The sequence below is a fragment of the Dermacentor albipictus genome, chromosome 2 (genome assembly GCF_038994185.2).
Source record: "Dermacentor albipictus isolate Rhodes 1998 colony chromosome 2, USDA_Dalb.pri_finalv2, whole genome shotgun sequence".
In the NCBI taxonomy this organism is placed as follows: domain Eukaryota; kingdom Metazoa; phylum Arthropoda; class Arachnida; order Ixodida; family Ixodidae; genus Dermacentor; species Dermacentor albipictus.
This window is the reverse complement of record NC_091822.1, coordinates 161,456,072-161,483,932: the sequence shown is the minus strand read 5'-3', so window position 1 is coordinate 161,483,932 and position 27,861 is coordinate 161,456,072. Positions and strand designations below refer to the sequence as shown.

The window sequence follows — 27,861 nt, the reverse complement described above, 5'->3', positions numbered from 1 at the left end:
ACTAATGAAAAAACAATAGAATTGGGCAGGGACACTCAAGACTGCTTATGGGTGGTGGGAATGCTTATGCGAAAGCATTCCCACCATGTGGTGGAATGTTTTCGACTGATGCATGCGGCCGGTCATTAGCATGCTTCGGGTGGCTCGTCGCACCACAAATTATGGCGGCAAATCTGTGCAAGACGTGACATCACGCCATGTCAAAATAACGTTGACAAACCGGCTCTACCTACGGCGCTAATCAAGCCGATCAAACAAGCTCACATGGCAGCCATATCGGACCCCCCGTATTTGCGAAATCGCAGATGCATTGCAGTGGTTTCTTCGCGCTACCCAACGCTTTCCTTTTTCAAGGGGCCCTGAATTACCCCTCGGGCTTGTTGAAATAACATAGTCCGCAGGTAGCATACGCTGCTGTGAACATCTCAGCCAAGTTTTGCTGTCGCACGCGGTGCGTGGTCGAGCTCGCAAGCTGACCGCGAAGTCACCTTTCTCTCAAACGCTCTTTTTTCAACGGAAGCCCCTGTCCTTTCTCTCTCTTCTAGACGTACTATTTCGTCATCGGACGCTTTATTTCGTCATCATTTCTCCATGTTCGTCATTGCCTTATCCGGCTGCTATTGGCCGATGGCTGACATCAAGCCGCTGTCGGCTACATGGCGTAGATACCGAGGCCGCCGCGGGGTGTCGCCACGAGTCCACTGGTTAAGCGCACTGCGGCTCGGTGAGGACAACCGCGCACAACATCGCAGCGTAGCTGCGAAGGCCTTGGAAAAAAAAAAAGTTTCCTTCGAAAACGCGTACAACTCCACATCACGTTTTGTCATCTCGATGAAAGCACAGAAACGCTTTTTTTTTTTTCGACGCTTCCATTTCCAGACCCGAATACAATTTTAAAAGATTTAAGAACGAGGCCTCCAGACAGCTAATCGGAGAGCTATATTAATATGGTTGATAATGACGGCCACGGGTGTCGAGAATAGATCCGCCGGTGAACGAACAGCCGTGATACAGCCGCGCAGCCTGTCCTTAATCGCATTCTTGCGGCCAGTCAGAGTTCGCTTGTCACAAGCTGTCGCGCCATCAAACCCGCAATCCACGCGTGGCTCGTGCCTACAGATGCACAGCGACTGGTATCTAGGCTATGTATGCTCGCTCTAAAACGCGGGTGTGAGAGCTAAAAAACAAAATGGAATGGAAAGCGATACAGGCGTGCACACCCAGTACACACCGATCGTTATATCTTGCTTCTCGCCGGAGCTCTGCTTCATCTTATTCCTGGAGGCGCCCCGGGAATTCCTTGGTTCGTTTCCAAGAGCGCTGTCTCCTCCCGAAGATGCAAAGAAAGAACGGGTGCAAATTCCAGATGCGTCCCCGAGTAGCGCGCGGTTCGTCTACGGGTCGCGCCCGTCGCGTTTGCGTGTTCTTGCTTTCCATGTTCTCTCGCCGGCGTGCTCCCCTAGGAGCGCCGAGGGGATGCCATGGGTTGAAGCAGCGGCGGAATCCCGCCCGAGCCTCCTACAGCCGAACAGGAGAGTCACCCCATTCTATGCAGGACACCGCCGCGTATTGCAAAGGACTCTTCTGCGTTCCTCTATAATTAAATCATTTGTCGTGTGGACAGTTGACCAGATCATTCATTCATTCATTCATTCATTCAATCATTCATTCATTCATTCATTCATTCATTCATTCATTCATTCATTCATTCGTCACATCCGTAAGTCAGTCAGTCGGTCGGTAGGTCAGTCAGTCAGTCAGTCAGTCGTCGGCCAGTCAGTCTGGCAGTTTGTTTAAAGTCATTCAGTCAGTCGGTTGGTCAGTCGAACTGCCCTATATGCTGACTGCCTTGGACACCAGTCAGGACTAGTCTGTAACAACTGGCCTGGGCCCACTCTTAAAAACCGTTATCGTTTATGAACTGATTTGTGTATATGTGTATATTTGTGTATATATTTGTGTTTATCACAAATGGTTGAGCCCGATAGAGCGGTTCTTTATACGAGTAGGAAAACGGCTGGAGCATTGACAAACAGCTCTTTCGAAGAAAGTAGGCGTAAAAACTTTATCAAGAAAGGGAGTGGGGAAAAGGGCTTAAAAAAGCGGTGGGCGGCTTCCTTAGTCCAGGGGTCCCCTGGCCTTGGCCGCCCGCTGGACTTGCTGGCGAAGTGTCCTCTGCACCCCCAGGTCCGAGCTGGCGAGCTGCACCTCCCACTGCTCCGCTAATGATCGTTGTTTGTTTGTTTTAGGCTGAATAGCTAACTGTGGCGACATTCTTTCACACGTTCACGAAATGTGGGAAAGGGTTGGTCTACCGCCCTACTCCACCCTACACAAAATCTTTCAAAGAGAAATTTTCGTGAGCTCGGGCCACTTGTTTTCAGCGCATGACGCTAACGGACCCCGCGCTTAATAAACATAAAACAAGGATAAAAATTTTAAAAAACGTGTGCAAGCGAACGCTGAGAATTTTTCCCGTTTATTACATACCCGTTTTATTTATTTCCCGTTTCTCGTTTATTACATAACGAGGGTCTCGAATCCGGCTGCATTGATGCTTTCAGGTGGCATATGCGGGTTTATTGACCAGTTGCCTTCACCCAAAAAGATCACGTTCTCGTGACGCCTGCGGCAAGAAGGACGTTCCACGTCCGCTGCCAAGGTCTGTGAGTGGTGGCGCTGGCTAACACTCCCAAGCTTCTACTAGGACACATAAATACCGAAGAAAGTGGATGGGGAAACAGCGCCGCGATAGCTCAATTGGTACAGTATCGCACGCGAAATGCGAAGGTTGTGGCTTCGGTTCCCTCCTGCGGCAAGTCGTTCTTTCATCCACTTTAATTCCCATTAATTCATCGTTTCATAACTCCAGTTTATTAAGCACAAGTAATTTCCCCTATGTTGTCCTTGGTGTCAGTGTTTGTTGGCTTCTTATGATATGACTAATAAAAATCGGGCCCCTCGGTTAACCCCCCTTTCTTAACGAGTGAATAGGTATGTTAAAATCAAGTGGTTCCCGGCGCACGCGGGCAACGATGCGTCGGAGAAGCACGATAACCACAACGAGACGGCACACGCAGTGGCGCGAGCGCTAACCAACCGCGCCGCTGCAACCGACCGTCCAACGTGGTGTAGTGCCGAGAACCGCATGACGACGTTCAACGAACTTGCACAGTACCACCGCCTGGCTCGAAGGACTTTCCCACCCGGCACCCCCGTTGCTGAGCCGAGCGGAGGCGGTGCTGTTCAGACAATTACAAACTGGTTCCTTACCAACCCCAGTGTTATTGAATCATCTGTACCCGAAAGTATATGTGAGTGATGTGTGCCGCGTGTGCCAGCGGGAGAGGGCCACCCTGACGCACATCCTATGGGATTGCGCCAACTTCCCCGACGAAGCATCGACAAGTACAACGATTCCGCCGCGACTCGCGGCTGCGGCGGAATGCTACGACCAAGAAATTCAAACCTGGGCCGTCCAGCAGGTCTCGGCGGCTCTTGGAAGACAAAGGCCCAGCAAAACCAACGGAACGTTGCCCCTCAGGGCGACCGACCGCGGGAGTAACACGCGCTGGAGTTGAGTAGAGACCACCCGCTGAGAAGACGTCAGGGCCCGCGTCGCGGCGCCATTTAGTCATGGTGTCGTTCTGCAGGCGACTGCATGAAGTTGTTTCTCTCTCTGTGTATATGGCTAGCCGATTCGTCCGTTCGTCTGTCGCCTGTACGCCGAAAACTCCTCCGGCACAACCCCATGCGCATGCGCGAAAGAAAGAGAGGCGCGCGATTGGCTGCGCCAGTAGTGACGTCGTTGATCTCCGCGACAGCCGAGCGCGCACACAGCGGTTTCTTTTCGCCTCCGAAACGGGCAGGCCACGCATCATACATACTCCTGAGGATCAGGTAGCTTTCGATCAGCAACGCCGCGGACAGAACCAGGAACGAGCTCATCACGCCGTGCCGATGCCCGGGCACAAGCACATGCTTGTGCAGCCGAGTGCAAGCAGCAACTGCGTATCGAGGATCCGGCAGCCTACCAAGCCGTCGTTTAATAAACCATCGCGATCAACTCAGTAATAAACACCGGGGCCGCACGTTTCAGCTTCGCTGGTTAATCATCTGTACGAACTGTTTGGGCAGCGATATTATTTTATGTTGCTCCCCCGCTATAAACCTTCAGCTGTTAGTCAATGCCTGTGGCGCGTGTTTCTTCTTTTGTGCGTAGTCGGTTTTGCGCTGTTTTCGCCTTTTTATAGACAGGGCTTTTTTATATTTTCCAGTGGAACTCTTTGGCCACACTTGGCCTGTGCGCCAGAAAACCTCCTATACCATTTATATTTTCCAGCTGTAAAGTCCGATTCGTAATGTCAGTTGGCCGTGTTATCGAAATGAATGTTATGCTTAATGTTTGCCTTGTACCCGGAGCCCACGCAGTCATAAGGCACAATTGCTACGACGTTTATCCACGTCAAGCAATGAGAATGCAATTGTATTTTCATTAATGCGTGACAAACGCGTTTTTCCTACAGCCTATTTGTGGGGAATTCGCATATGCTCTCGAGCAATCGTAACCTTCCGGACGACAAACACAGGTTTTCCACAGTCGAAGTCCTCCCCACCTTAGGCGATGATACAAACTACCGTATCCTTGGTTTAACAAGGAGGGGGGGGGGGGGGGGGGGGGTTAACCGAGGAGCTCTGTTTTTGTTAATCATCGCACACGTAATGCGAAGACGTGGGATTGTTTCCCACCTGGGACAAGTTGTTCTTTCGTCCACTTTTATAGCCATTAAGTTATTTCCTTAATTCAATTAGTAAGTACAAGTAATTTCGCCTATGTTGTTCTTGGTGTCTTTGTTTGTTGGCTTCTCATGGTACGCATCCTTGCTTGAGAAGTTGTGACTTAATATTGCTCTCGGTAGTTTGCAGTGTCGCCCTTTGAGTGACAGAACACGCAGCAGTCAAGTCACGGTCCTGTTTACATTCGGAATGAATACGCAGAGCGCAGGAAGGAACGAGGACAAGATAGAACAAAAGCTGCGACAAAAAAAAAACATGCTGCAGTCAATGACGGGGAAATGTGTTGACAGCTCTATTCCCAAGCATTTAACCGCCAAAATGACGGCAAGCCGTGTCTCTGTGAGGCGTCCACCACGACGCAGTACTGCCCACGAGGCAGCCAATGGAATGCGCTATTAAAACGAGCCCCACCTCCCCTTTTTTTTTACTTTTTCATGTGGCATTCGCGATTCTCTTGTTGTTGTTCACGGCGATAGAAACGTCTTTTCGGAATGACCCCCGCTTGTCAAATATTTTCTTCTTGTTGTTACAGAGCGATTTCCCCAACAAAGTTTACCCTCGTCAGAGAGAGCTCATCCTTTCTTCTACGTTGTCTTTGTTCCCTTTCTGGCGCTCTGCGCATTCATCGCGGACGAAGACGCCCGACTTGTCCTATTACTACTACTACTATAAAGCGTGGTTTGTCACAGAGTCTACGGTTTGTCAGACGCGAGCACGCTCCATAAGACGCGGACACCGAACGTGCGCAGACCACAGCCGCAGCAAGGCATTTTACACCGAGCCCCCTGAAATTTAATTTGCATACCGCTCCGTCGGGTACACACACAACCCTCCGGGATCAGTCACTCGCGGCATCTGCCGTGGCGACGGCGGCGGCAGCCGCCGCGCTCCCTTCCTCTCGGACCCGCTCCTTGAGACTCCGCAGTCGCGCCAGCAGCGTCCCGAAGCCGTACTTGCTTCCGTCGGGACAGATCGTGCCGGTGCCGGCCATCTCCCTGCCGTCCGCGGCGAGGTTGTCCTTGCACGCGTCCTCGTAGTGCGCGTAGTTGTCGCCGAACGCCCCGAGCACGGCCTCCCTCATGCTCGCCGGCCACGGGTCGTTTCCCCGCAGGCAGCCCTCGACCACGTCGCACACGGCCGCCCGGATGGTCTCGTGCAGCACGGTGACCCTGGTGGCGCACAGCGGGTGCTGGCCCCGGGCCACGAGCGACACGGACGCGACGCGGCACTGGTCGTCGAACGGGTCCTCGGTCATGATCGACTGGACGGACAGCAGCACGCTGCCCACGGTCTGCGCGGGAGTCCACGACGACCCCAGGAAGGTGCCCAACAGGCTGAGGCAGACCTGCGAGTTGAGGGTTTCGCTTTGTTCCGTTCGCTTCGGCGGTCCGAAAGCAAAGCTTGGCGCCGCGTAGCGGATGCGGCCTCCGGGTAACCACGCGGAATAGTTTAATACGATCTACAAATACGAATAATACGATAAAAAGATGACCGGCAGGTCACCTTCTGATGGCCAGTAGGTCACCTTCTGATCACGCACATAGTGTTATTTTGGTGTTGAAAATTTAAGACGTTTTCTCTTCCCCAGCTTAAACTAACGCATGCGAGAATGTGGAACTGTTAAAGCGATAGCTTTCTTTTGCTCTTGTCCCCACTTCGCGGTCTGTCAGTTTCTAGCCGCTCATGGCCACCTTGAGACGCTAGATGTCACTGCTTGTCACTAAAAATAAATTTAAATATCAATAAAAATGTCCAATCGTTGGTTTCGAGCCCTGGCCACCCACCAGAGAAGCTCGATCGAGCGCTTTCGAAGAATTCGGTAGAGGCACTTAAGGCTGCTTACGTGTGGAAATACAAAAGCGTTATAGTCGCTTTAGTGAAATGTAAGTAGAGAGCCCACGTGATGGGAACGCCGCTCACCAGTTGGCTGCATTCGAACAGCGTCAAATCTCTCCACGGGTGTCAACGCAAGCGACAGGCACACCTTCAGTCAGCCAGAACTGTGGCGCCAGCGTGATATCGGAGAAGCGTTCTCATCTCGCACCCCGGAGACCCGGGCTCAATTCCCACCCAGATCGAAATGCATCGAATGTTCTTTACAAAGCCATTAATTTACTTTGTTTACAGAAACCTCCCCGAGAAAGGAAGGCAAGAAGAAGAAGGCACGGACAATTTGCGGAAATTGTTGCGACACACACCAAAAAAACATACATATGTAAATATGTCGTACACATGTGTCTGCGTGCGTTACCACATAACACAATATGCCGAGGGCCGCCTACAAAGCTACTGCTTACAAAGATATCGACCCCAGGTTGGCTACAAAGGGATCTTTCTTTTCGCGAGCACTCGTACATCCGCGCGCGCTTTGCCTTTGCATCGCGTTTCCCTTCATTGCCACACAAAGTTGTCTGCAAAGCAGAAGTTGTCTGCAAAGCCGTCTGCAAGCAGAAGCAGAAGAAAGCGGAAGAACGCACCTTCCCGTTGTTGTAGAGGTGACGATTGAACATCACCCGACCACCGTCCGTGGTCATGATTCGCACCCTCGGCGGGCTCATCGGGTAGTCCGGAGGACACTTCAGCAGGAAGTGAAAGAAGCCGCCCTGGTACGGTGTCTTCGTCGGCCCTACCAGGACGGCGTGGATCCTAGTCAGGTCGGTCTCCTCCGGCGCGACGAACACGCCGGGGAGCGGATCGGTGTGCAGCTCGGCGATGTCGCGCCTCACCCTCAACAGGCAGTGCGGCGTCGGCTGCTCGTGCTGGTGCGCGATGGGGTCCCAGTAGTTGGGGTCCACTGGCCACCTGCCCGCCGCAGCGCCGCCGACGCGTCTGGGACCAGACGTCATCCTTCCCGAATATGTCACGCCGCTGCTCCGCAAAGATCGAACTCGTTTGCGATGACTGAACCCGCTGGCAGCGCGTGGTACGCGTGCACTTCGACGATGCTCTTCTTCTTTGCGCATTCGGCAGTCGACGCGCGTGCTCGTGATGGTTGCCCAGACATGCGATGTCCTTCGGTTGGGCAGTTCCTTTGTGAAACTCTACAGCTTTCGATGCATCGCGAATCAAGTGTTGCGTCTTATATATTGTCACAATTACATTGTTCGCTAATGTGATTATAAGATGCGTTGCCTATTCCGGGCGTTTTGATCCGATCTACCGATCTATCTGTCCTCTTCCGCAGACCCAGTGGCTCGAGCTGTCCACCAGCACGGGCCGCTGTAGATATACGTTCTTGTCGTTGCGATGCCGTCGGGGTCGTTGCCTGGTCGTCATTCCAGCTTTGTCATCGTACTGTCGTCGTGCCACCATTGTCACTCCATGGTCGACATTAACTCGTCATGCATTTTTTTCTCACGCCGTGTCATCGGGAGGCCGTGGTCATCCCGCTATCGTCGCCACTGTCTTCGCAACACGTCGCGTTCTCGCCAGTGTCGTCATACAATTGCCCTCGTGCCGGGGTCATGTCATCGTCGTCGTACAATCGCCGTCACGCATCCGTTGTCAAGCCACCATTGTAATGTCCCAAGGACTTTCCGTCGCAACTGGTCCACTGGCTTTGCCGTTCCGTCGACGTCGTTCCATCGTGGTCACTGCGTCGTTGCGCAAAATGCTTGAATGATAATAGCATTACTGTCGACAGAATTCGTCAAACGGGTTTCGGGTTTTATTGGGAGAAGTACGTAGAATTTTTTTTTCCTGACGAAAGGAGATCAATCGCGCGCATCTGCAAATGTTCACTCCAAGAATCAGTGTCACAAACAGTGCAAGTCTTACTGCTCCTTGTATTTCGTTAGATTTCGCGTCACTGCCCTGAATGATGGCCAACTCTCAAAATTTCACGCAGACGTCGAGCTCCATTTCATCATTTTCGAAGTAGCCAGGCGTTGTTCCACCTGTTCTTTCATCTAGCTATCTCGTCTTGTATCCCCCTGTTCAATTTCGACCCATAGAGTTCAGACCATCGTTGTCTCAATGGTAGGGCTGCATTTCAAGTACGCGCGATTTAATTCCAGTATTACCGATTTATAATTTGCGTAACCATTACAGTTCTAGTTTTAATATTCTTACTATTATCCCTCCCACTTAATTTATTAGTGGCACGAGCATCGAGTGACACTCTTGTTTCCTGCTCAGCACTTCCGGTTCGCCTTCTGAGACGACCGGGGAGGAAATTAAAAATAAATCAGAAAAGAAATAGACAAAAGAGTACAGTACGGAATTAATGGGTTTCATTATAGATATGATAACAGAGCATGAGTTTAATTACAAGTTGAGTTACTGAAGCGCCAGGAACGATTAGAATTCATTGGAAATTACTGATTACCGCACACCAAAGCATGGATTCGTAGACTTTAGAGAACCGCCACGTGAGTACGACTTTGGCCAAATTCCTGGTAACCCGGAAGTAGAAAGCGAAAGTAATGACGTCACTAATGACGTCACACACAAGACGGTGGCATGCTATTTAACTGGCTAATTAATGGAAGACCGTTGCCTCTGAGTTCGGTTCGTACGTTGCGTTCGCCTAAAGTTAGCCCAAAGAACACCAACGCCGAGGTGCGAGTGGCACTAAGAGACACCTAAGTCAAAGATTAGGGTCGCCTACCGTTTTCTTTTTATTTCTCCTGTATTACCACCCACTTCATACCCAATCTCCAGTAGTGGGTACGTGCCAATATTTGGGCGGCGTTTGGGGTGTTCATGATCATCATCATCGGCGAACTCGCGCTCACGCATTCGGAGTCGGTTCCGTTCCGCCAGCGGCCACGTCATCTCTCCTCCAGGCAGGTAGCTAGGCTCGACCGCATCCAAAGATGATCCCGGGCTGGAAAGTCAACCAGAAGCCTAGCCAGCAGTGCCTGGAGAGGGTGAAGCGCGACCTCGCCGACTTCCACGCCGACCCACCGCCGGGCGTGTTCATGGCGCCCGACGAGAAGAACATCACCACCGTCCACGCCGTCGTGGTAGGCGCCGCAGGCACGTCGTACGAGGGAGGCTTCTTCCACCTGCTCATCACGTGCACCAAGGAGTACCCGATGTCGCCGCCCAGCGTGCGCTTCATGACCACCGACGGAGGGCGCGTGACGTTCAACCCGCACATCTCGGCCGGCGGCCACATCTGTCTCAGCCTGCTGGGCACCATGGTCGGGCCGCCGTGGACGCCCGCGCACAACCTGACCTCGGTGGCCGTGTCCATCCAGTCGATGCTGGACGACACCGTCAGAAACGTCGACGCGTTCGAAGCGTTCGAGCAAATCGTGACGGGCTTCTGGAATCCGGGCAACGCGAAGGCCATGCGCTACCAGACCCTCCGGGTGGCAGTCTGCAATACGATCGAGTCCTGCCTCGAGGGCAACTGCCCGTTCCCGCCGTCTCTGCGGGACCAGTTGCTGGCCAGCTTCGCGGACAACTACGCGAAGTACGAAGAGGCGGCCAAGGCGGAGCTGGCTGCCAACCAGGGCGGGGTTCTTGTCTGGCTCGGCTGCGAGAACAAGTACGAGACGCTGCTGGCGAGGATACAGAAACTCGGAAGGATGGTCAAGAGCCGCAACGATGCAGCCGCGGCCGCAGCCCCCGACGCGCGTGAGAATCGCTGAACCCTTCTCGCCTGCACTGCGTGCGCAATCGAAGGCGGTGCTCTTGAAGAGTGCGCAGCGTCCAACGAAATTTTTATCGTGTAGATGTTACTCGGTTCTTTTTTTTTTGCGTGGAATAAACAAGCTTCTACGACATTTCAAGCGTGCAGTTTCTCAGCGTCCACACCGGAAGTTCTGCTAGAATTTGCACTGCCCCCTCCCCCCCCCCCCCAAAAAAAAAAATCCGGTGTTCGTACTTTAGGAAACCGGTATTCTGCGTCACTGCTCAATGTTGAACTTCCCTTTCTAAACTATTTTACGTGTCTACTTGACTAATGGGGGCGTACAATTTCATATACTATATTTTCTAAGCATACGTTTATTCGCCAGAAATGATGCATCTGCGTTTGAAATCGTTCTACTGCGATGGTGTTAGTGTGGCGAGGGACGCTATGTGTGTTTTTCTCCGTGACTGGAGATACCAGATCTCGCGAAGGTTATGCGTAAAGCATACGAATTCTTGCACTTTAAGCGCCAAAACCACCATTTGATTACGAGGGACGCCGTAGTGGGGGACTCCGGATCAATTTTGACCGCCAGAGTACCTTTAGCATGCCCCACCCCCCAATGCACGGGTCACGGGCGTTATTGCTTCCTTGGTTGAGTACCATTACGCGTGTCGTTGCAGTGCTTCACAGCGCACCGCCCGATGCTTGCGTTGGCGGTTACGCAAATTTCACGTCGGGCGATTGGAATAAAAACATATGGCAATAGTTTTACGTTATAGGGCTTCATATATGGTATCGCTGGACGCCCTCGTCGCGTGCCTTAGTAATGACGTCATCGGCGACCGGGGAACGGCGCACTAAAGACGGCGCACGCTACTATGGCGCCATCTCGTAGCGGGTCGTCGCCGTCGAGCACCTCTCGTGCGGCACTCCGCTTTCCTGTTCCCCCTTTCGCCACACTCTCCTCCTACGCTTTCCACCTCATGCTTCCGCTGTTCCCTCCTTCACCTCCCTCCTCGCGCTCTCTTTGCCGTCGCCGTCTTTCATCCTCCGCCGCGCTACGCTCGCTCGTTCTGCCGGTTACGTCGACGCCGAGACCGACGTTCAACGCAGGAACCGGCGCCTATAAGAGCTGCGCTCTAAAATGCTTCTAAAGTTATCAAAAAGTCGTTCTTCAACAAACAAGTGTCAGTTTCGCTCGATGTGCGAAGCAGTCAAAGCAATTGAAAGGTTTAGCTTCTCGTTGAAACTGCTCAGACGCGGTGCCCAGCAATATGTGCTCAACAATATTCACCGCAACTGCTCCTGGGAAGCGAGAACGGCGCTCTGGCATGGACCAGGCATTTAATGGAGGTCTAACTAAATCAATTATTATCCTAAATTACATAATAACATTTAATTAACGATTAATCGAATGTGTATTCACGTACGTAGGGCAAAAAATTCAACAAAAAGTATCGTCTGTGTGCATAAACGTCGCAGATGAAATAAGGCGTGCTACTTGAATCGATAATTGCGCGTCGGTGACACTTCGTGTGTATATGGACATGAAACAGCATATAAATCTCATTTGGAGGCAATCCATCTGCGCAGACAAGGAAGCTTGTTAAAGCTCACTTGTAGCTGACCGTCCCTTTGCTAGTTAACAATGTCCTCTGCAGTGAAGAAGTTGATCGCGGCCGTGGCAACGTAGCATTTCAACTGGGGGAAATGCTGAAACGTTCTTCTGCTTAGATATAGGTGCACGTTAAAGAGCCCCAGCTGGTCCCCATTAATCCGCAGTCCCCCACTAGGGCATGCCTCGTAATCAAATTTCCCTCCGCTCGCTCGTGGCGCTGCGCGCTTAGGCGGCTTCTCTCGTAACGTTGAAGACGTCTCTCGCTCCCTCCATTGTCACCGAGCAAGCGAGAGCGCCGACGCCTGCGTGATCAATCTCGTGAGCTTCATTGATTATTCGCGATGTAAACAAAACATTGAGCAAAAACCGTCGAAGTCGAGCGGTATAGTGATGATAGTTGTCGAAGTCAAACGACAGCTTTCCGGTAGATCTGCTAAGGTATGCTATTGAGGATACTTATTTGTTAGCTGTATTGCTTAATACTATATGAATAGCATTCTATTCCCCTTTCCCCCACCCCCAGTGTAGGGTAGCAAGCCGGATGCTTTTCTGGTTGACCTCCCTGCCTTTCTTATCCTCGCTTTGTCTCTTTCTCTCTCTCGCTCTTAATACTATATGACGCGTGTTGGTACGTAGTCTTTCAACCTCTCAATGCGACGAGACGCGAGAAGCACACTGGCGTTTTCTCCTTTAACTGCTGTAAAAGCGTTGCTAGTACTGCGAAAGTTTTGATTGATTGATTGATTGATTGATTGATTGATTGATTGATTGATTGATTGATTGATTGATTGATTGATTGATTGATTGATTGATTGATTGATTGATTGATTGATCGATCGATCGATCGATTGATTGATCGATCCTGCGTCCGCGTGCCGGTGCTCTAGCATGGCGTGTCCTGTTCGACAGCTGAGTGTCTGTCCTCTGTGGTGTGCAAGGAGCTGCGCGTTTTTTTTTTTTTTTTTCACCGCTCACAGCGGTCTACCTAGACAACCGCGACACGAGAGTGACACCACGAGGCGCGTAATTGCGCTTGCGTTCAGATTATGATCGCGATTAATTTATTAACCGATCAATCAAACCGGATAAATCGCACAGCTAGCACTAACGGCTATTCTTCCAGACGCGTAAAAGTCTGACGATGCCCTTGTTCCTTTCTGGCTAGATTCCACGGTTCCTTTTAATCTCCGCTCTTGCGATCCAAGATAAGCAGGAAACACAGTGGAGGGGGGCACTGGCAATGCGTTGCTCTCGGCATGCAAAGGCGGATACCGCACGGATGACTCATTCCATTGCGTAGCCTCTACCCTGCGCTCCTCGATCGGAACGCGAAGCCGTACGCGATAGTCGATAGGACGGTGACGGATAAGCGCCTAAACGAGAGCCTGGCGCGTTCCATCCTCGCTGTCTTCAGCATATGCACCGGGGAGAGCTGGGAGTGAGTGAGTGAGTGAAAACTTTTGAGTCTTTCAAGAGTATCGCGGTTACGAAGTCTCCGTCGTCTTCATTTTCTTGGCGCTGGCGACTTGAGACTTCTCTTCAGCAAGGGTGGGCCCCTATTCCAAGGCTCCACTGAGTCGCGCTGCATCGCTCGCGTGCTGCACACTAGGGCCCTTTGGGCCGTGAGCATAGCATTCCACAAACACGAACACCCGAGTGCGGAGCAATGGGAGAGTCGGCTCACCAGCAGCGAGAGCTGGGATCAAACTCTGCCACGCTTCTGCGTCTCGAGTGCCGCGCGAGAGATAATGCGCCACTCCATGCAGCGATGCAGATGTCGAACGATGCCCGAATAAAAAAAGAAGATAACACTCGAGTGCTGACTGATTACGCTAACTCTATAACGCTACGAACAGCAGTGGTCGGATTCCAGGCTCTGCTGTCGTCGGGCGCGGGGTTCAGTCAAAGAAAGACGGGCGTGATGGTTCACTGTTAACGGGAACGCGCACGTACACTCCAACTGAACGTGCACACCCCTGCAAGGACAGCGTCGTCTTTTCCTTTCTTTTTGCAGGACTCTAAATTGCAAGTTATTGAAACCAGATGTTCGCATACATAATAATAATAATAATATTTGGGGTTTTACGTGCCAAAACCACTTTCTGATTATGAGGCACGCCGTAGTGGAGGACTCCGGAAATTTTGACCACCTGGGGTTCTTTAATGTGCACCCAAATCTAAGCACACGGGTGTTTTCGCATTTCGCCCCCACCGAAATGCGGCCGCCGTGGCCGCCGTGGCCGGGATTCTATCCCGCGTCCTCGTACTCAGCAGCCCAACACCATAGCCACTGAGCAACCACGGCGGGTATTTGCGCATACATATCGCTGTAGAAGGAACTTTTTCACTGGTGTCTATGGGAACTGCAAACAGATCAGCCATCATGGAGAGAGAGAGAGAGAGAGAGAGAGAGAGAGGTGAGATGCAAAAGGCGGGAAGTGAACAAAAAGACACACATCCAGCTTGCCATCCTGCAGTGCAGGGAAAGGTAAATGATTAAGAATCGCCGGCAGCACATGTATATGTAATGTGATGTAATGCACGTGTCATGTATATGCTTAAACTTTGTCCTTCTGACTTCAAACGGCTTCGAGAATTTGCAATTTCTTCATTTTCAACGAAGCATTGCGTCATAGATACAAACAATTTACAATGATTATCATGTGCGCCGAGGCTTATTCTCTTACGTGTTTAGAAAATTGTGAACGTTCGGAAATTTATATAGATAAAGCGTAACAAAGTGCGACACAAGAACGTCTGAAGCAACAAACAACATACGGATTAAACAAATTCATGCATACCTACTCATCAGAGACGTGGTTCGTTGAACAATTTTTGTCATTGACACGCTTTTTTTTTTTTTCAAGCAGAAGCGCCTGCTCCACGCACCGACGTTCTAAGAGGAGGAATAGAAGAGGATCGACCTTGGCGTAATGGCGTAAGACGGACTATAATTTGACAAAACTGAAGTGACGCACTGTTTCTCTAGTCTGAAGACCCTACACGTCCCCTATGCGGCGATGATGATGATACACTTATTAATTAAAAGATAAGAGTCGCGGAGAGGGTCCAAGGCGTGCTGTTTTAAGAAGCCTCTGACTTTAGCCGAGTGTTGTCCGCTTACTTGGCGCAAAGCGGCCGTGTTTAGAAAACTCCGCTTGACACTAGTGGTCTTTGTTTACCCCGATCGCATACCCCCCCAGCTCAAAACCTTTATTTACTTTTCGTCGGGACAGTACCTGAACTAAAGTGTGACGGACGGACGGACGGACGGACGGACGGACGGACGGACGGACGAACGAACTAACGAACGAAACGAAACGAAACGAAACGAACGAACGAACGAACGAACGAACGAACGAACGAACGAACGAACGAACGAACGAACGAACGAACGAACGAACGAACGAACGAACGAACGAACGAACGAACGAACGAACGTATGTACTCGTGTACTTGGATTTAGGCGTGCGTAAAATAACCCTAGATTTCCAAAATGAATCCGCAGCTTTCCACTACAGCATCCTTCATAACCAACAGTGCAGTGCGGGGCCATTAAATACCACGACAACTTTTTTTTTTAAATGTTTTTTCTGTAAGTACGAATAAACAAGAGCACTCCCAGCAGCTCTATATTGGTTCGGTTGTTTCCCACCGCCCGGACCTTGGAGGAGAAGACCCTACGGCGTACTTTCACGGGCTATGCTTTTTCCTGCGTGGATCTTCTCGTGCCACGCGTGCGGAAGAGGCGACAGGCGCTGCGCATCAACAGACGTGCGCGACGGGTCAGGTTGTTGGCTTCTCCCGCGAAGGACCTTCCCCCCCCCCCCCCCCCCCCCTGGCAACGCTTCCGGACCGGATGTTGGCGCTCGCTTCGACGCGTGCCCTTGGAGGAGGCCCGACGTGTTTAATCGGCAACGCCCCTCAGCGTCTCGGGTGCATCATCACTTCCTCGTGTCCCTTCGCACACAACACGCCTTTCGATCAGTTGCGAGAGAGCCCGTTTTATCGAGCGGTCCGCGTATACAGCGGACAGCATCCTTGTCGTGCGAATGTGAACGGAGGTGGGTGAATACTCGAAAATTTAGAATAATGAATAGAGTTTTGCCAAATCCTATTCCGTCTCCTAACTGAATAGTTGCTATATATAAATGTGAACAATTGTTTAAACGATTTTTTTCTTCAATATTTTGAACCGCCCACTGAGGGCAATTAAATATGAAATTGTACGTAGCGGGAATGAGATAAATATTTTCCGGCGGCGATGGCAGATATAAAGCACGAGAAGGTACGTAGAGCATTGTGCGAATGTAGGGGAGTCCTGAGTATGTGAACTGCTTATTTATTTAATGCTACATTTGTGTTGCTAGTGAGCAACTGTGTAATGTAACGACATAAGCTTTTCAGCGTTGTGAATATACAAGGATCAGAACTTAGATTTATGTTGTAATGGTGAAAAAGGCTGTTCACCATCCGAAAACTATCGCAGAAGTATACGATACTCCATTCGCTTTTGTGTTTATATTCGATTCGGTCTCAAAATTCACTATATTCTCGAACACAGTCATACGGCCCGAGGAAATAAGCGGCCAGCCTTGTATCGCCATTATTTGGTAAGCCTGCCTCGTTGAGCGCTCATAATGTGGTGGGAAATGGTTGCAAAGGTCCGCTGAAACGAAAGCTATAGCTTCACCGTCACTTTCCGCAGCGGTAGCTAGTTCGATGACGACAGCGACGATGATCGCACCATAATGACCATCTCAACGTCGACAATGAAGCGATGAAGGCAACAGAGGTCATGGCCTCCGTTGCACTTTTTCCACTTTGTTGCATGTCTTCCACGTGACAGCGTACGCGGTGTCACGTGGAAGACGTGCAACAACGTGGAACAAGTGCAACACGGTGGAACGACAACGTAGATTGTACAACGCTATAGGGCAGACGCGGGGAATTGGACCAGGCAGCAACGTGGCATTGCATTAGCAAAGAATGCGAATGCCCTGCGAATCTGTGTGGTACGGCCATTCGAGGAAAGTATGCAGATCGGAGAACACGCGAAACCTACGAAGGATGCCGCATAGCATTTAAAAAAAAAAGAATCAGAGGCAGAGAATTCATTAGCACACCTTTGATTAATATCTTTGACAAAGAGGTAGTATATCCAGTTCTTTGCCCACGTGCGTGGCTCGGCTACTGACACCTGATATCAAATTATATGTAATCATCTTGTTCGGCAATAAGCGTTAGTTGCAGGTCAGCGCTTTGTCGTTTGCGTCCTTGCTTTGTTTCGCGCTTTCCCCTCTACGACATGCACCAGCTACCCTGCGTCAATGCTCTCGTCAAAGGAAACACCTAGAGAAACCCCGCTAACGTTTTGAAACGCAGAGAAAACCCTGCCCAGAACCCCAAGGGTGTCTCTGACCGCATGCCTGCCTGGACAACACTCAGCAAGGATTCAGTTGTGAATAGTAAGGAATGCTGGTTCAGCACAATTAGTTGGCGGGCTAGTTGGTGCGAATCCATGAATACTTTGTTTAGCGCAAAACGACACACACAAGAAAGACGACAGGACAAGGCGCTAGCTAGCAAGCGCCTTGTCCTGTCGTCTTTCTTGTGTGTGTCGTTTTGCGCTAAACAAAGTATTCATAGTAAGGAATGCGACGGGGGCTCCCAAAAGCGCGTGATAACAGACGACAGTGAGACGGATTCTCTCACTAACGACGACACCGTGAAGGCGGTAAAAGCTTTCTTACCTGCAGTTCAGGGGAAACACGTCGTAAAACGCACATCGGGAGGTTGTCAACGCTGGACACTCCAAACGAAGTCCCCCACAACGTGTGTCATCAATCTATGCACGCTCCCTAACGCTCTCGGCAGCACTCCTTCCCCCTCCCCGTCTCCCCCTTCTCAGTCCCCGTGGACATATCCTCTATAGCTTTTCTGCACGTGTACCGCTTTTCTTTTCATTTTCGTTATCGTGGCCTTCATCGTGCAAAGGCAGTCTGCACCAAAAGGAACGAGAAAGGAACGCAAAACCTGCTTGCGATTCCGAAGCTATTCTGTGCAGTGTTGCCCCCTCCTCGCTTCCACTGCTGCCTGTGCCGTCTCAGCGATGTCGGCGTAAAGAAGCAGTGACACAAGTGTGCAGGCGTACTGCACCGATATCAGCTGTATACAGGCACGGGCCCTCACCGCACTCACGACGGTGTGGTCGTGTACAGGGGGACAAAGGAAAGAAGGGAGCCAGCTTCCTGCATTGCCGGCCCCGTTCAATGTCACCGCGCTGCTTGGGGAGGCGGCATGCTTTCGTGGAAAGGCTTGGGTGGTAAGGTGGACGGTGTTGCTTTTAGCGCGGTGACATTATGTTGTGAACGACCAGGAAGCGAAGGGGAAGCTTTGTGCTACGAGAGTGGGAAGTGCTCTCGCTTCTTACTTCTTTTTTTTTTTTCGTGTGTGGGAAGAAAGATGGGGAGAAGATACGCTGCTAGAGGGGTTGCAGTCAGGATGGGTCAGGGTGGATAACGGCTTCACCTGCGCTTAAGGGTGGCTACTTCGACTGGAGGTGCGTGGTGCATTTCGGTTTGCACCTGCGTTGAGAATGCGCGGTATTCCGCACGCTTTGGTAGCGCGAACAAACGAAAGCGTATGTAAAGCTTAGACGGATATCTCTTCGAAGAAGAACACTAGGATGACCGAAAGCCGAGATTATAAGGTCTGGAGCACGCGGGAAGAAGAAACCATCTCCCAGAGCGTGTATCACCAGATATCATCTTTTTAGTGCGAAGCATTGTTTGAGGCATGTAGGTATGTGTCTGTCTCTCATCGTGCCGGGCCTCTTAAAAAAATTATTAAAGAAATCAGGTGTCCGATGGTGGAAGAGAAGCTCGGCCCCCGAGCTCAACAACCGGGTACTCTAAGCGATAGGCCACCATCACTTTCCCCTTTTTTTTTTCACGGCATAATTATGAATAGAACAGAATGGCGTGCTTGATACATAGCGCAGCTGCCAAAACAGCCATAGCCTGCGTATGAAAAACTAAACCAAACACTACACAGCGCAATAAAAACAGTTCCCTATAAGAAAGAGGAAAATCTTCATCAACAGAGGACACCAGTCAGGTGGGAATTCGCTTTGACCACAAAAGCGTTTCAACTGTAACGTGTTTCGAGTGAAATGTGATTGCGAAGAAGCCATCGGCTTTACATTCCTTTTTTTTTTTTTTATGGGGTCTTACGTGCCAAAACAACTTTCTGAATATGAGGCACGCCGTAGTGGGGGGACTCCGGAAATTTCGACCACCTGGGGTTGTTTAACGTGCACCTAAATCTAAGTACACGGGTGTTTTCGCATTTCGCCCCCATCGCAATGCGGCCGTCGTGGCCGAGATTCGATCCCGCGACCTTGTGCTCAGCAGCGCAACACCACAGCCACTGAGCAACCACGGCGGGTGGTTTTGCATTCCTGCCTGACGTGCGAGCTCCCAGTGAACTATGCAACGGCGCTTAAGCAGAAGCGTATCCACAGGAACCTCATCGCTTTTGGATGAAATGAGATAGCGTTTCGTATGAAGGTTAATATTACGGTGTTTTTAGATGTTGTTCGGAGAACGTTCAGAAAAATTGTGGCGCCCTTTCAGCTTGTTACAAAGCAGTCTTGTATAGTTTCTGGCACATCACAGATACCGATCGGAGCAGGCGGAATAATATTGGTGTGCTAAGGACGTAGTGTCTCGTTCTCTCTCTCGCTTTATCTCTCCTCTCTCTCTCTCTCTCTCTCTCTCTCTCTCTCTCTCTCTCTCTCTCTCTCTCTCTCTAAGTTTTCATCCCTTACTGGGGACATTCTTGCAGGTACAGCTCCGTGGTTTCGACAAATTTTTCGTAGCACTCCTATTCGCAGGAATTAGTACAGGAAGTGTATTTCCGAGTGCGTTTATTTTTTTTTTCGAATGAATATTTGCGATTTAGCTCGCGTAGAGATAGGCGTAAAGATATATGACGGCCAAGTTTCTTCCGCCTTCGTTGTGCCGCTTGCGATTTATCAATGGGCTCACTTCGACATGACGTGCTTACACGAGTCCGCAAAATGAATATTTCTCAAAACGGCAAAACACATTCTTCCGCAAAGTGCGCACCGAAACGCCGTAGCTGTGCAAGCCTGGTCAATCATAATCAGGTACGATAGCACGGCGTACAGCTCTCGTGGCGCCGGTAACTGCATATTCTCGTGCATCTCGTCGCACATGCACGAAGGACGCAAGAGCACGTTCACAGGAGAGCACGTGCATGCAAGAGCACGCACGCCAGCTTCCAGTCGGCCAGAGACTTGGCGCTGCCTTTCGCGTGCATCACGCTGCATAGAAGAGAGAGAGAGAGAGAGAAGGGAAGACGGAAAGGCAGGGAGGTTAACCAGACTGAGTCCAGTTTGTTACCCTACACGTGGGGAGGGGAATAGGGAGTGAAAGAGGAAGAGAGAGAACTTAAGTGTAGGATGTCTATAGTCGGGCACTCAAGCCTGTCGCCCTCAGATAGCGAAAAAGCGCTCGAACTGCTTTCTGGGCCAATGAACTGTGAGGCCAGGCTCCCAAGATCTTCGCTTCCGTAAATGGCCTGTCATCCAGTCTATTTAAGGCACACCGGAAAGTCTCACGTTGATTATCAAAGCGAGAACTGTGGCACAGAAGGTGGCTGATGGTCTCTTCACACTTGCACTTAGCGCACATTGGTGAATCCGCCATTCCAATACTATAGCTGTAGGAGTTGGTGAATGCTACTCCTACCCACAGCCGACACAGCAGTGTTGCGTCACGTCGTGGAAGCTTCGCTGGTAATGTAAGTTTCAGTGATGGGTCGAGGCTGCATAGAAACAAGATCGTGGCAGTCTTTCCCATTCTTACCTCATGAAAGCTAGCACGCTTTAAGGCGCTGTGTCGTACTACACCGCCTTCGGGGTCGGCCCGCGTTCCCCGGTACTTTTGTCGTGGTAGCCAACGCTGGGCGTAAAGGCCCTGGCGATTAACTCACGTCGTAATGAGACAGGTTTTAGCTTTTCTTAAGGTTTTAGATTTTTTTTCGTCGGAGAACAAAAGGATCGGTTGCCATGCCGTCACCGACAAACTATCGTGGTCTTGCTGCCGTACAGACACAATTGCTCGCCTTACACAAACGCGTTGCGTCACCTGACAACGATTTTCAGAACACCGAACGCAGCTAGATACCCAGCTATATAGACCGTTTTTTCGTAGGCGCCGCCATATTGTGAGCGCAGTGGCGCCGCCTATGAGCAGCGCCATACTGGCTTGGGTGAAAGCGGTCTTTCGCATGGCAGGTATACGCTCGGCGGCAGGTTCTGGCGTTTGTTTTCGCCGTCGTGCGGCCTGTTTAGTATTACGTGTGTCTTCTACGTGGTAAACTGTTCTGTGAGACGTGCTGAAGTGGTTTAAGGCGTCATGGTCGGAATTTCTGCTGGCGTTGAGGTGGACGGAACACGCAGCGCGATGTGTGCGCGCACATTCGAGTCTACAATCAGCCTCGGAGATTAATTGTGTAGTTCTGAATGTTCCAGTCATAATGTGACCTTATCGCAGTATTGTCCTATATTTCTAAGCTGTGGTTTAGGAGCCATGAAACACGCGACGATCGTAACAGCGTGAGCGTGGGTACCGTTCTGCTACGATAGGAGCTGTGATGTTATACTTTGACAAGCGTTCAGACTGTTCGCTGCAGGTTACATTGCCTGACTACCTGGTTCGATGGATGAGGTTTCCGCCCCTGAATAAAATATTTTTGACAAGTGATAGCAGCATACCTTACTGTCTGAATTACGCTTGTCCAACAAAGGGACTGTTTACGAACTGCGCGAGCGTCCTAAGCAGTGGTAGGTGCTGGATTACATATATCTTTGTTCTATATACCGCTTGGTCCAAGCATACCGCATCAGCGGTTATATATTTATAAACGTTGTGCGGCGTGACTATGCGAGGCCCTGTTGCGGTGTTAGCCCGTTTTCTCTTGCGTTTTCTAGAAAGAGGATGATAACCGAATTTATTTTTCGGTTGTGTTCGTTCCGTTCTCTACGACGCACTCACACGTATTACGGAAATTTTGTCCACAAAAATAGGCATCGCATTCTTTTTATGCGATCCCTCATATATTATGGCTGTATGCAGGCCAAAAAGCAATGCCGAAGCGCACAGCTTACATTTGTACCGTGCTGGATAAACAACCGCAGTGATCGCTGTGTTGAGCAGCACCATCGGCCTCATGCAAGAAGGCTAGCGTAGACATATGGTAATTTCAAGCCTACTAGACTTGAAATGCGCGAGAACGACGCCGGTGCATCACAAATATTTGATTGCGCCTGCCGCTTAGATGCTTCGCGGTTGCCGTAGGTTGGCCGTGCACGAGCATGCGCTCTTATGCTTTATGTTTTACTCCCTATGCCAAGCGATCAGATATTGAGCAGATTTACCATTTCATGCTGCTAATAAAGAGACACCGGTTTTCTTTGCCGAGTTAAAACCGATATAAGCAAAATAGTTCACAACACATACACACACCGCGACTGATAATGTGCGTACACCGCGGCTGATAAAACGCGTCGCATTTTCGCACCCCCAAAAGATATTTCCGCCTATTGTAGTTACCGATGCACCGAAAGGCTTCCCTGACGACCTTATATGAACGGACACGGCGTAAATTTCACAGAGTACGACCTAAAACATCACGCAATCATTCCGCAGCACGCGACAGCAATACTTTCAAGCTGCGCCGCGCCGGATCGCCCAAGCCAGAGAGGAGGAAAGGCTCTCCGCGCGCCCTATCCTCCTCGCCCGATGAAACGGTCTATAGCTGCAAAATGCTTAGCATATCATTGATTCCCACAGTGCTTGCGATTGGCTTTTCTTTTTTTCAGCAATGCATCATTTGCAGCGGCGATCGTCATCGCGTCTATGTGACAATCAGTAAGGAATTTTATTTATTCCCGAAAATTTTTCGCTTAACTTTTACATTAACAGGATCAGAGCAACTAGGATGTCTTCGCTTCCATTGCTGTCTGTGCTGTTTTATCGAGAGAGAGAATAAATATTTTTATTGGGTGAATGTAGCTTTGGAGAGGCGTCCTCATTCCAGAATGCCTTGAGCTCGAGCCGCGTCCTGGGCCCTCGCAATCAGCCGTTGCTGATCCTCGAGGTCGGAGCTGGCCAAGGCTCTCTCCCAAAGCTCGTTAGTGGGGTAAGGGTTCGGAGGATTTAATGGTGCCGCTCTGCAACCCCCTACTATGTGCCTGAGGGACCCGGGCTCTGCGCAGAAGCGGCATTGCGGAGAGAATCGGTGTCGGCGTAAAGAAGCAATGACACAAGTATGCAAATGTGCTGCACCGATATCCTCTGTGTGCAGGCGCAGCTCCTCACTGCAATCACGACTGCGTGGGTGTGTACAGGGGACAAAGAAAAGAAGTAGGGAGCCAACTTCCTGCAGCCCTTGGGATCCTTATAATTCGTTCCAAGTGGACATGCCCTGCAAACTCACCGGCTAGGAATCGCAGAATACCTTACGTGCGGTAAATTGATTAATTAAAAACATTAATTGGTGCCTCTTTTTGTTACTTAGTCGATTACGCATTCAGATTTCTCATTGACGTAAAGTCCGCTGTTTCGAGTAGTTCAGCTCAAGGACTGCAATTACGCCATCTGCCACAGGTGATTTTTTTATTCTGTATGGTCTAAAGAAAACAAGAAACACTCTAGAGAAACGCATTCCGTGCTGCGCAGTAAACTTCAAAAGTAAGTATAATGCTGTAAGCTAGCACTGATAGAAACGAGATTTTACGTATATATAATGAAAAATTTTTTTACCGAGATAACTTCCGAACAAATCTCTCGAACTATTCGATTTCTACGCAGCACATTATGCTCCATATTTATTCTTATTGCATGCGTTCTCAGCGGCGATTTGTTGCCTCGCGAGAGAAACCGTAATTCTCGCAGTTTCCGTCTTCGTTCACAACTACTTGGCGTGGGAGTAGAAACTTGTGGTGGTTACCTGTATAGGTGTGAATTCAAAATTTGAAGAACAGCTCAGAAGACTGAAGAAAGCGCGCAAGTCAGGTGACGCTGATCCCTTAATCTAACGCATTTATTCCTTTCTTTCTTTCTTTCTTTCTTTCTTTCTTTCTTTCTTTCTTTCTTTCTTTCTTTCTTTCTTGTGTGACGTTCGACTAGTAGCCGCTCAAGCGACAAGTTCCTGCGTAGAGCGAGCGCGGACCCAAAAATGCACTTCGCCTATACGCATAACTGATAACAAGAAAAGAAAAAGAAAGGAAGAAAATTTTGCATGAGCGCACTGGGTATTGCAGCCCCGTGAGGCTGACGTTATTTCAAGTACTGCGACCACGACTTCCATAAAACGGTCATCGTTCTTTCTATCCAAGCGTCTCGGCCACTCTTGGTACAACGTATACTATATTACGGCCGCGCGCACGTTCCGACATTTCACTGGAATCTGCACTGGCGGGCCAACGTGCGGTTGTCGCCGGGGCTATTTCCCTTGCGAACAACTGGACGTGCAAAGTATGCGCATACTGACGTCCAAGACGCGCTTAGCAAGAGAGAGAAACATTTTTTTGTTGTTGTTGCTCAAAAGTCGGGTTAGTAAGAAGTAGTTTGCGAAATCTCTACCCAACCTGGTAATAAGAAGGCATACATTAAATAAGGCGATTTTATTTCGGCCACCCGCTGTCTCTTAATGCGCACTCAGACCACAGACCGACATTCTCCCATAGCACTCCCGTGGTGTTGGAATCTCAGCGCTGACGCCCGTTGTTGCAATCGCACCGCTGGCACGAGTTGTTGCATCTGGGTCGCAAGCCCCAAGGGTAGCGTTGGCCTGGCGGCCTGGGGCACAACTGGAAGCATCCGAAGGTCCTGGCAAAGCATGAGTCGACTGCTAACAGAACAACTTGTTTATTCTAGCATCGCAAAAGAGCGGCCGGTCAGGTCGACCGAAGTGGAGAGACGGGAGAGCACGCTTCTCGACGGAAGAATTCAGAGCCTCTCCCTTGGCGTCCGGGGGCAGCTGCTTTTATACTCTCGGAGTCGAGGGCAAGAAGGAAGGTCACGGGATAAGGACACGTGCCGGCGGGGCACAGACAAGCTGAGAGACATGTTGAGACGAGTGTAGTGACTCATCCGCCGGGCCGGCGCCGAACAGACCTCCTCGCTTCACACTTGGGGAGCTCCTCTCCCCGGCGGCCGCGCTTTGACAAGCGTGGGCACCAACAGGCACACACACACACACGCACACACGAATACACGTGGCATCGAAACATGCCTGGACGCGCTTGGCGGGAAGGCGTCGCGGCAGCGCCGAACGGGCCAAAACGTCCGCCGCTTTGAATGAAGCCCCGGCGTCCGTTGCATCCGCGCCGGCTCTACCGCGCGTCGTAGGCGAAACGTAACAGTGGGAACGGGGTAACCGCGGGCGGGAATCGAGCCAACAACCTCGGGCTTAGCAGCGGAATGCCATAGCCACTTAGCCAGTTCACTGCTGGTCGGAAGATTTGGCCTTCACTGCCTCCGCTAGTGATGAACCGCTTTTTCCCTCTTACACAAATAAAATAGGTTATAAAGAGAAACTTACCTGTGTAGATTGGTGCAGAGTCGCTGTTTAGTGCCATTTGAATGCCCTTTGTAGTCGTTGACGACCAGTTCGCGCCAGATGGGCCCACTAAAATTTGGCGTCTATAACTGCACTCTCGCACATATAACGCAAAACTACGGCGAAGTTACAAAAGCTGCCCGTTAGATAAATGAGAGCAGCTTTGGGCGTCACTTCGGTCGCGCACAGATTTGGCGTGACACCGCCGCTTCGTCTGGAGGTTGCGCTTCCAAGGTCTCGACAGACACGAAAGCCGGCGGCAGGCAGCCGTAAGAGCGACGCACACTGGAGGGAGGGTCCCGAGGAGCGAGCGCAAGTCCGAGGACAAGGTGACGAAAGCCCGATTAAGAGTGACCATTAGTCAATGCCGATAACAAGGGGAACGCGCCGCAGTAACACGATCAACACACGCCGCGCGATTTTTTCCGAGGTCTCTCGGCTGCTCGTTCGCATGCAGTATATATACACGTCAGTATGCAGTATAACATCTGTAGGCGTTAGTGGCACGTAGCTACTCAAAGGGAATGAACGCAGGACAGGGAGGCACGCGCGCGATGTAGCCGATGCTATTTCGCGCGATTAGTAATAATGCCTATACGCCAGTCACAGTGCACGTGCTCTGTGATATATAGCTGCGAATAAGGGCACGCTGCGAACGCCCCCGCTAGATGGATCGATGTCGGTCTTGTGATTGGTGAACATGGAAGACGCCACTGAAGCAGAGTTCAAGACAGCCAAGCTCCGCGGATACTAGTTTCAAGTCAGTCAGAGGGAGGAAAGAATCGAGAAAAATTCGCAGTCGACTAGACAGCGAGTTTAGCAATGTGGCGGAATGTTGAAAGCGTACCCCACGAAGAAAGTCGCATACGCTTGCCTAATTCATTCAGGTTAAGACTATAGGAAGGTTGGAAGAGTGACGACGACGACGATGACGACGATGATTATGATTATGATGATGGTGGTGGTGGTGGTGGTGGTGGTGGTAATACGGTGGAGGAGGAGCAATTTTACGTTAATGACGATCATGCTGAAGGAGACAGAAGAAAAAAAAAATTACCGACGATTACGTTACTTCCTAATGCGAAATTTGAGCGCAGCAAATAAGCTGTTTCACCTTTTCGATAGATTGAGGCAAAGAAATCGAGCAACACATGTATGCGCTATCACAGAATTTTTTTTTATTTTTCACACGTATTCCTTTAACAAAGACTCCACTAACAGTTCTTGACAGTCATGAAGGAAGCTTTGTGGTCGGAGAAATAGACTGATATATGTTCGACTTGGTACACCAATGCTTGATTCTCAAAGACGAGATCTATACAAGTGCCTCGCGAGGTTGTCAGAGCCGTGGGACGCGTTACGAGCGAGAGGAACGGGATGTTCTCCCGCATAAGTGTTAGGAAATTGCTGTTTGTCTTTATGTCAACATTAAAGTTCCCCACTACTAACATCGGTGTGGATCGATGGACGGTTAATGCGAGTTGCAGGAAGTGCACGACGTCTTTCGTGAGTGCGGTAGGGGCGAAGTAGGCAGCTACTACCAGCATGCGTAATCGTCGGCATGTTTAAAGGAATTAAGTTCGAGCCGGCGCTTTGACAACCGGAGACTCGCAGGAAGAGGGGGGAGGGGGGCGGCGTGTACACCCAGCGGCAAACGATGGGGGCAGAAGCGCGCGCAGCAAGCGGACAACACGATAAAGGGAGGAGGGAAGAGATAGCAGCGACTGACTGATGCCGCTGACGCCGATAGTGAGTCAACCCCAGCTGCGGAGTTGGTTTCAGGGACAACGCCGCCGATGCCGACACAAACAATATGATACCCTCGCTTCCGCAGCGCTAAGAACCAGGTCTAGCCGTGGGAAGGTGGTCACGTATTCGTCGACGTGCCGGGGCCTACGTGAAATAACCGGCGCGTCGGCAACTGAAGAGCACCCTATCCGCCACACAAGAACAGGGGGGGGGGGGGGGGACCCTTTCCTCCTCTTTCTGCATGGCGGCGACGGTGTTCTATGCAGTCACGTTATCTTGACTCTCTAGCGGCGTCAGCGGCATCCAGCGGTATCAGTCGGTCGCTGCTAGCGCTGGGGGGATGAAAGGGGGGCGGAGCTGGTTACGAGGCCGACGACAACGACGACGCGAAACCCAGGAACGGACGCCAAAGAGCTGCGCTCTAAAAAAAGGAACGTCTTTAAACGCCTGCCGA

General features: G+C 50.7%; 2 protein-coding genes across 2 annotated transcripts; one reads left to right on the top strand and one right to left on the bottom strand.

The window, feature by feature from the left end:
* Positions 1-5,566: 5,566 nt before the first annotated feature.
* On the bottom strand, positions 5,567-26,234 carry LOC139056203 (ubiquitin-conjugating enzyme E2 Z-like). The gene is made up of 3 exons (XM_070534228.1): positions 25,641-26,234; positions 7,275-8,390; positions 5,567-6,142 (listed from the first exon to the last, which is right to left on the bottom strand). Exons 2-3 carry the CDS (start codon positions 7,758-7,760, stop codon positions 5,636-5,638), a joined length of 993 nt encoding a protein of 330 aa, XP_070390329.1. The 5' UTR covers positions 7,761-8,390; positions 25,641-26,234; the 3' UTR covers positions 5,567-5,635.
* On the top strand, positions 9,615-10,397 carry LOC139055791 (ubiquitin-conjugating enzyme E2 Z-like). Its single transcript, XM_070533339.1, has one exon. The coding sequence runs from the start codon at positions 9,615-9,617 to the stop codon at positions 10,395-10,397; it is 783 nt and encodes a 260-aa protein (XP_070389440.1).
* Positions 26,235-27,861: the final 1,627 nt, after the last annotated feature.

Excerpts from the sequence above, each read along its gene's own strand:
- LOC139056203 (XM_070534228.1), bottom strand. The coding sequence starts at position 7,760 with ATGCGCAAAGAAGAAGAGCATCGTCGAAGTGCACGCGTACCACGCGCT. Across the intron at positions 6,143-7,274 it reads ACCTCTACAACAACGGGAAG|GTCTGCCTCAGCCTGTTGGG; the intron begins GTGCGTTCTTCC and ends CTCAACTCGCAG.
- LOC139055791 (XM_070533339.1), top strand. The coding sequence starts at position 9,615 with ATGATCCCGGGCTGGAAAGTCAACCAGAAGCCTAGCCAGCAGTGCCTG.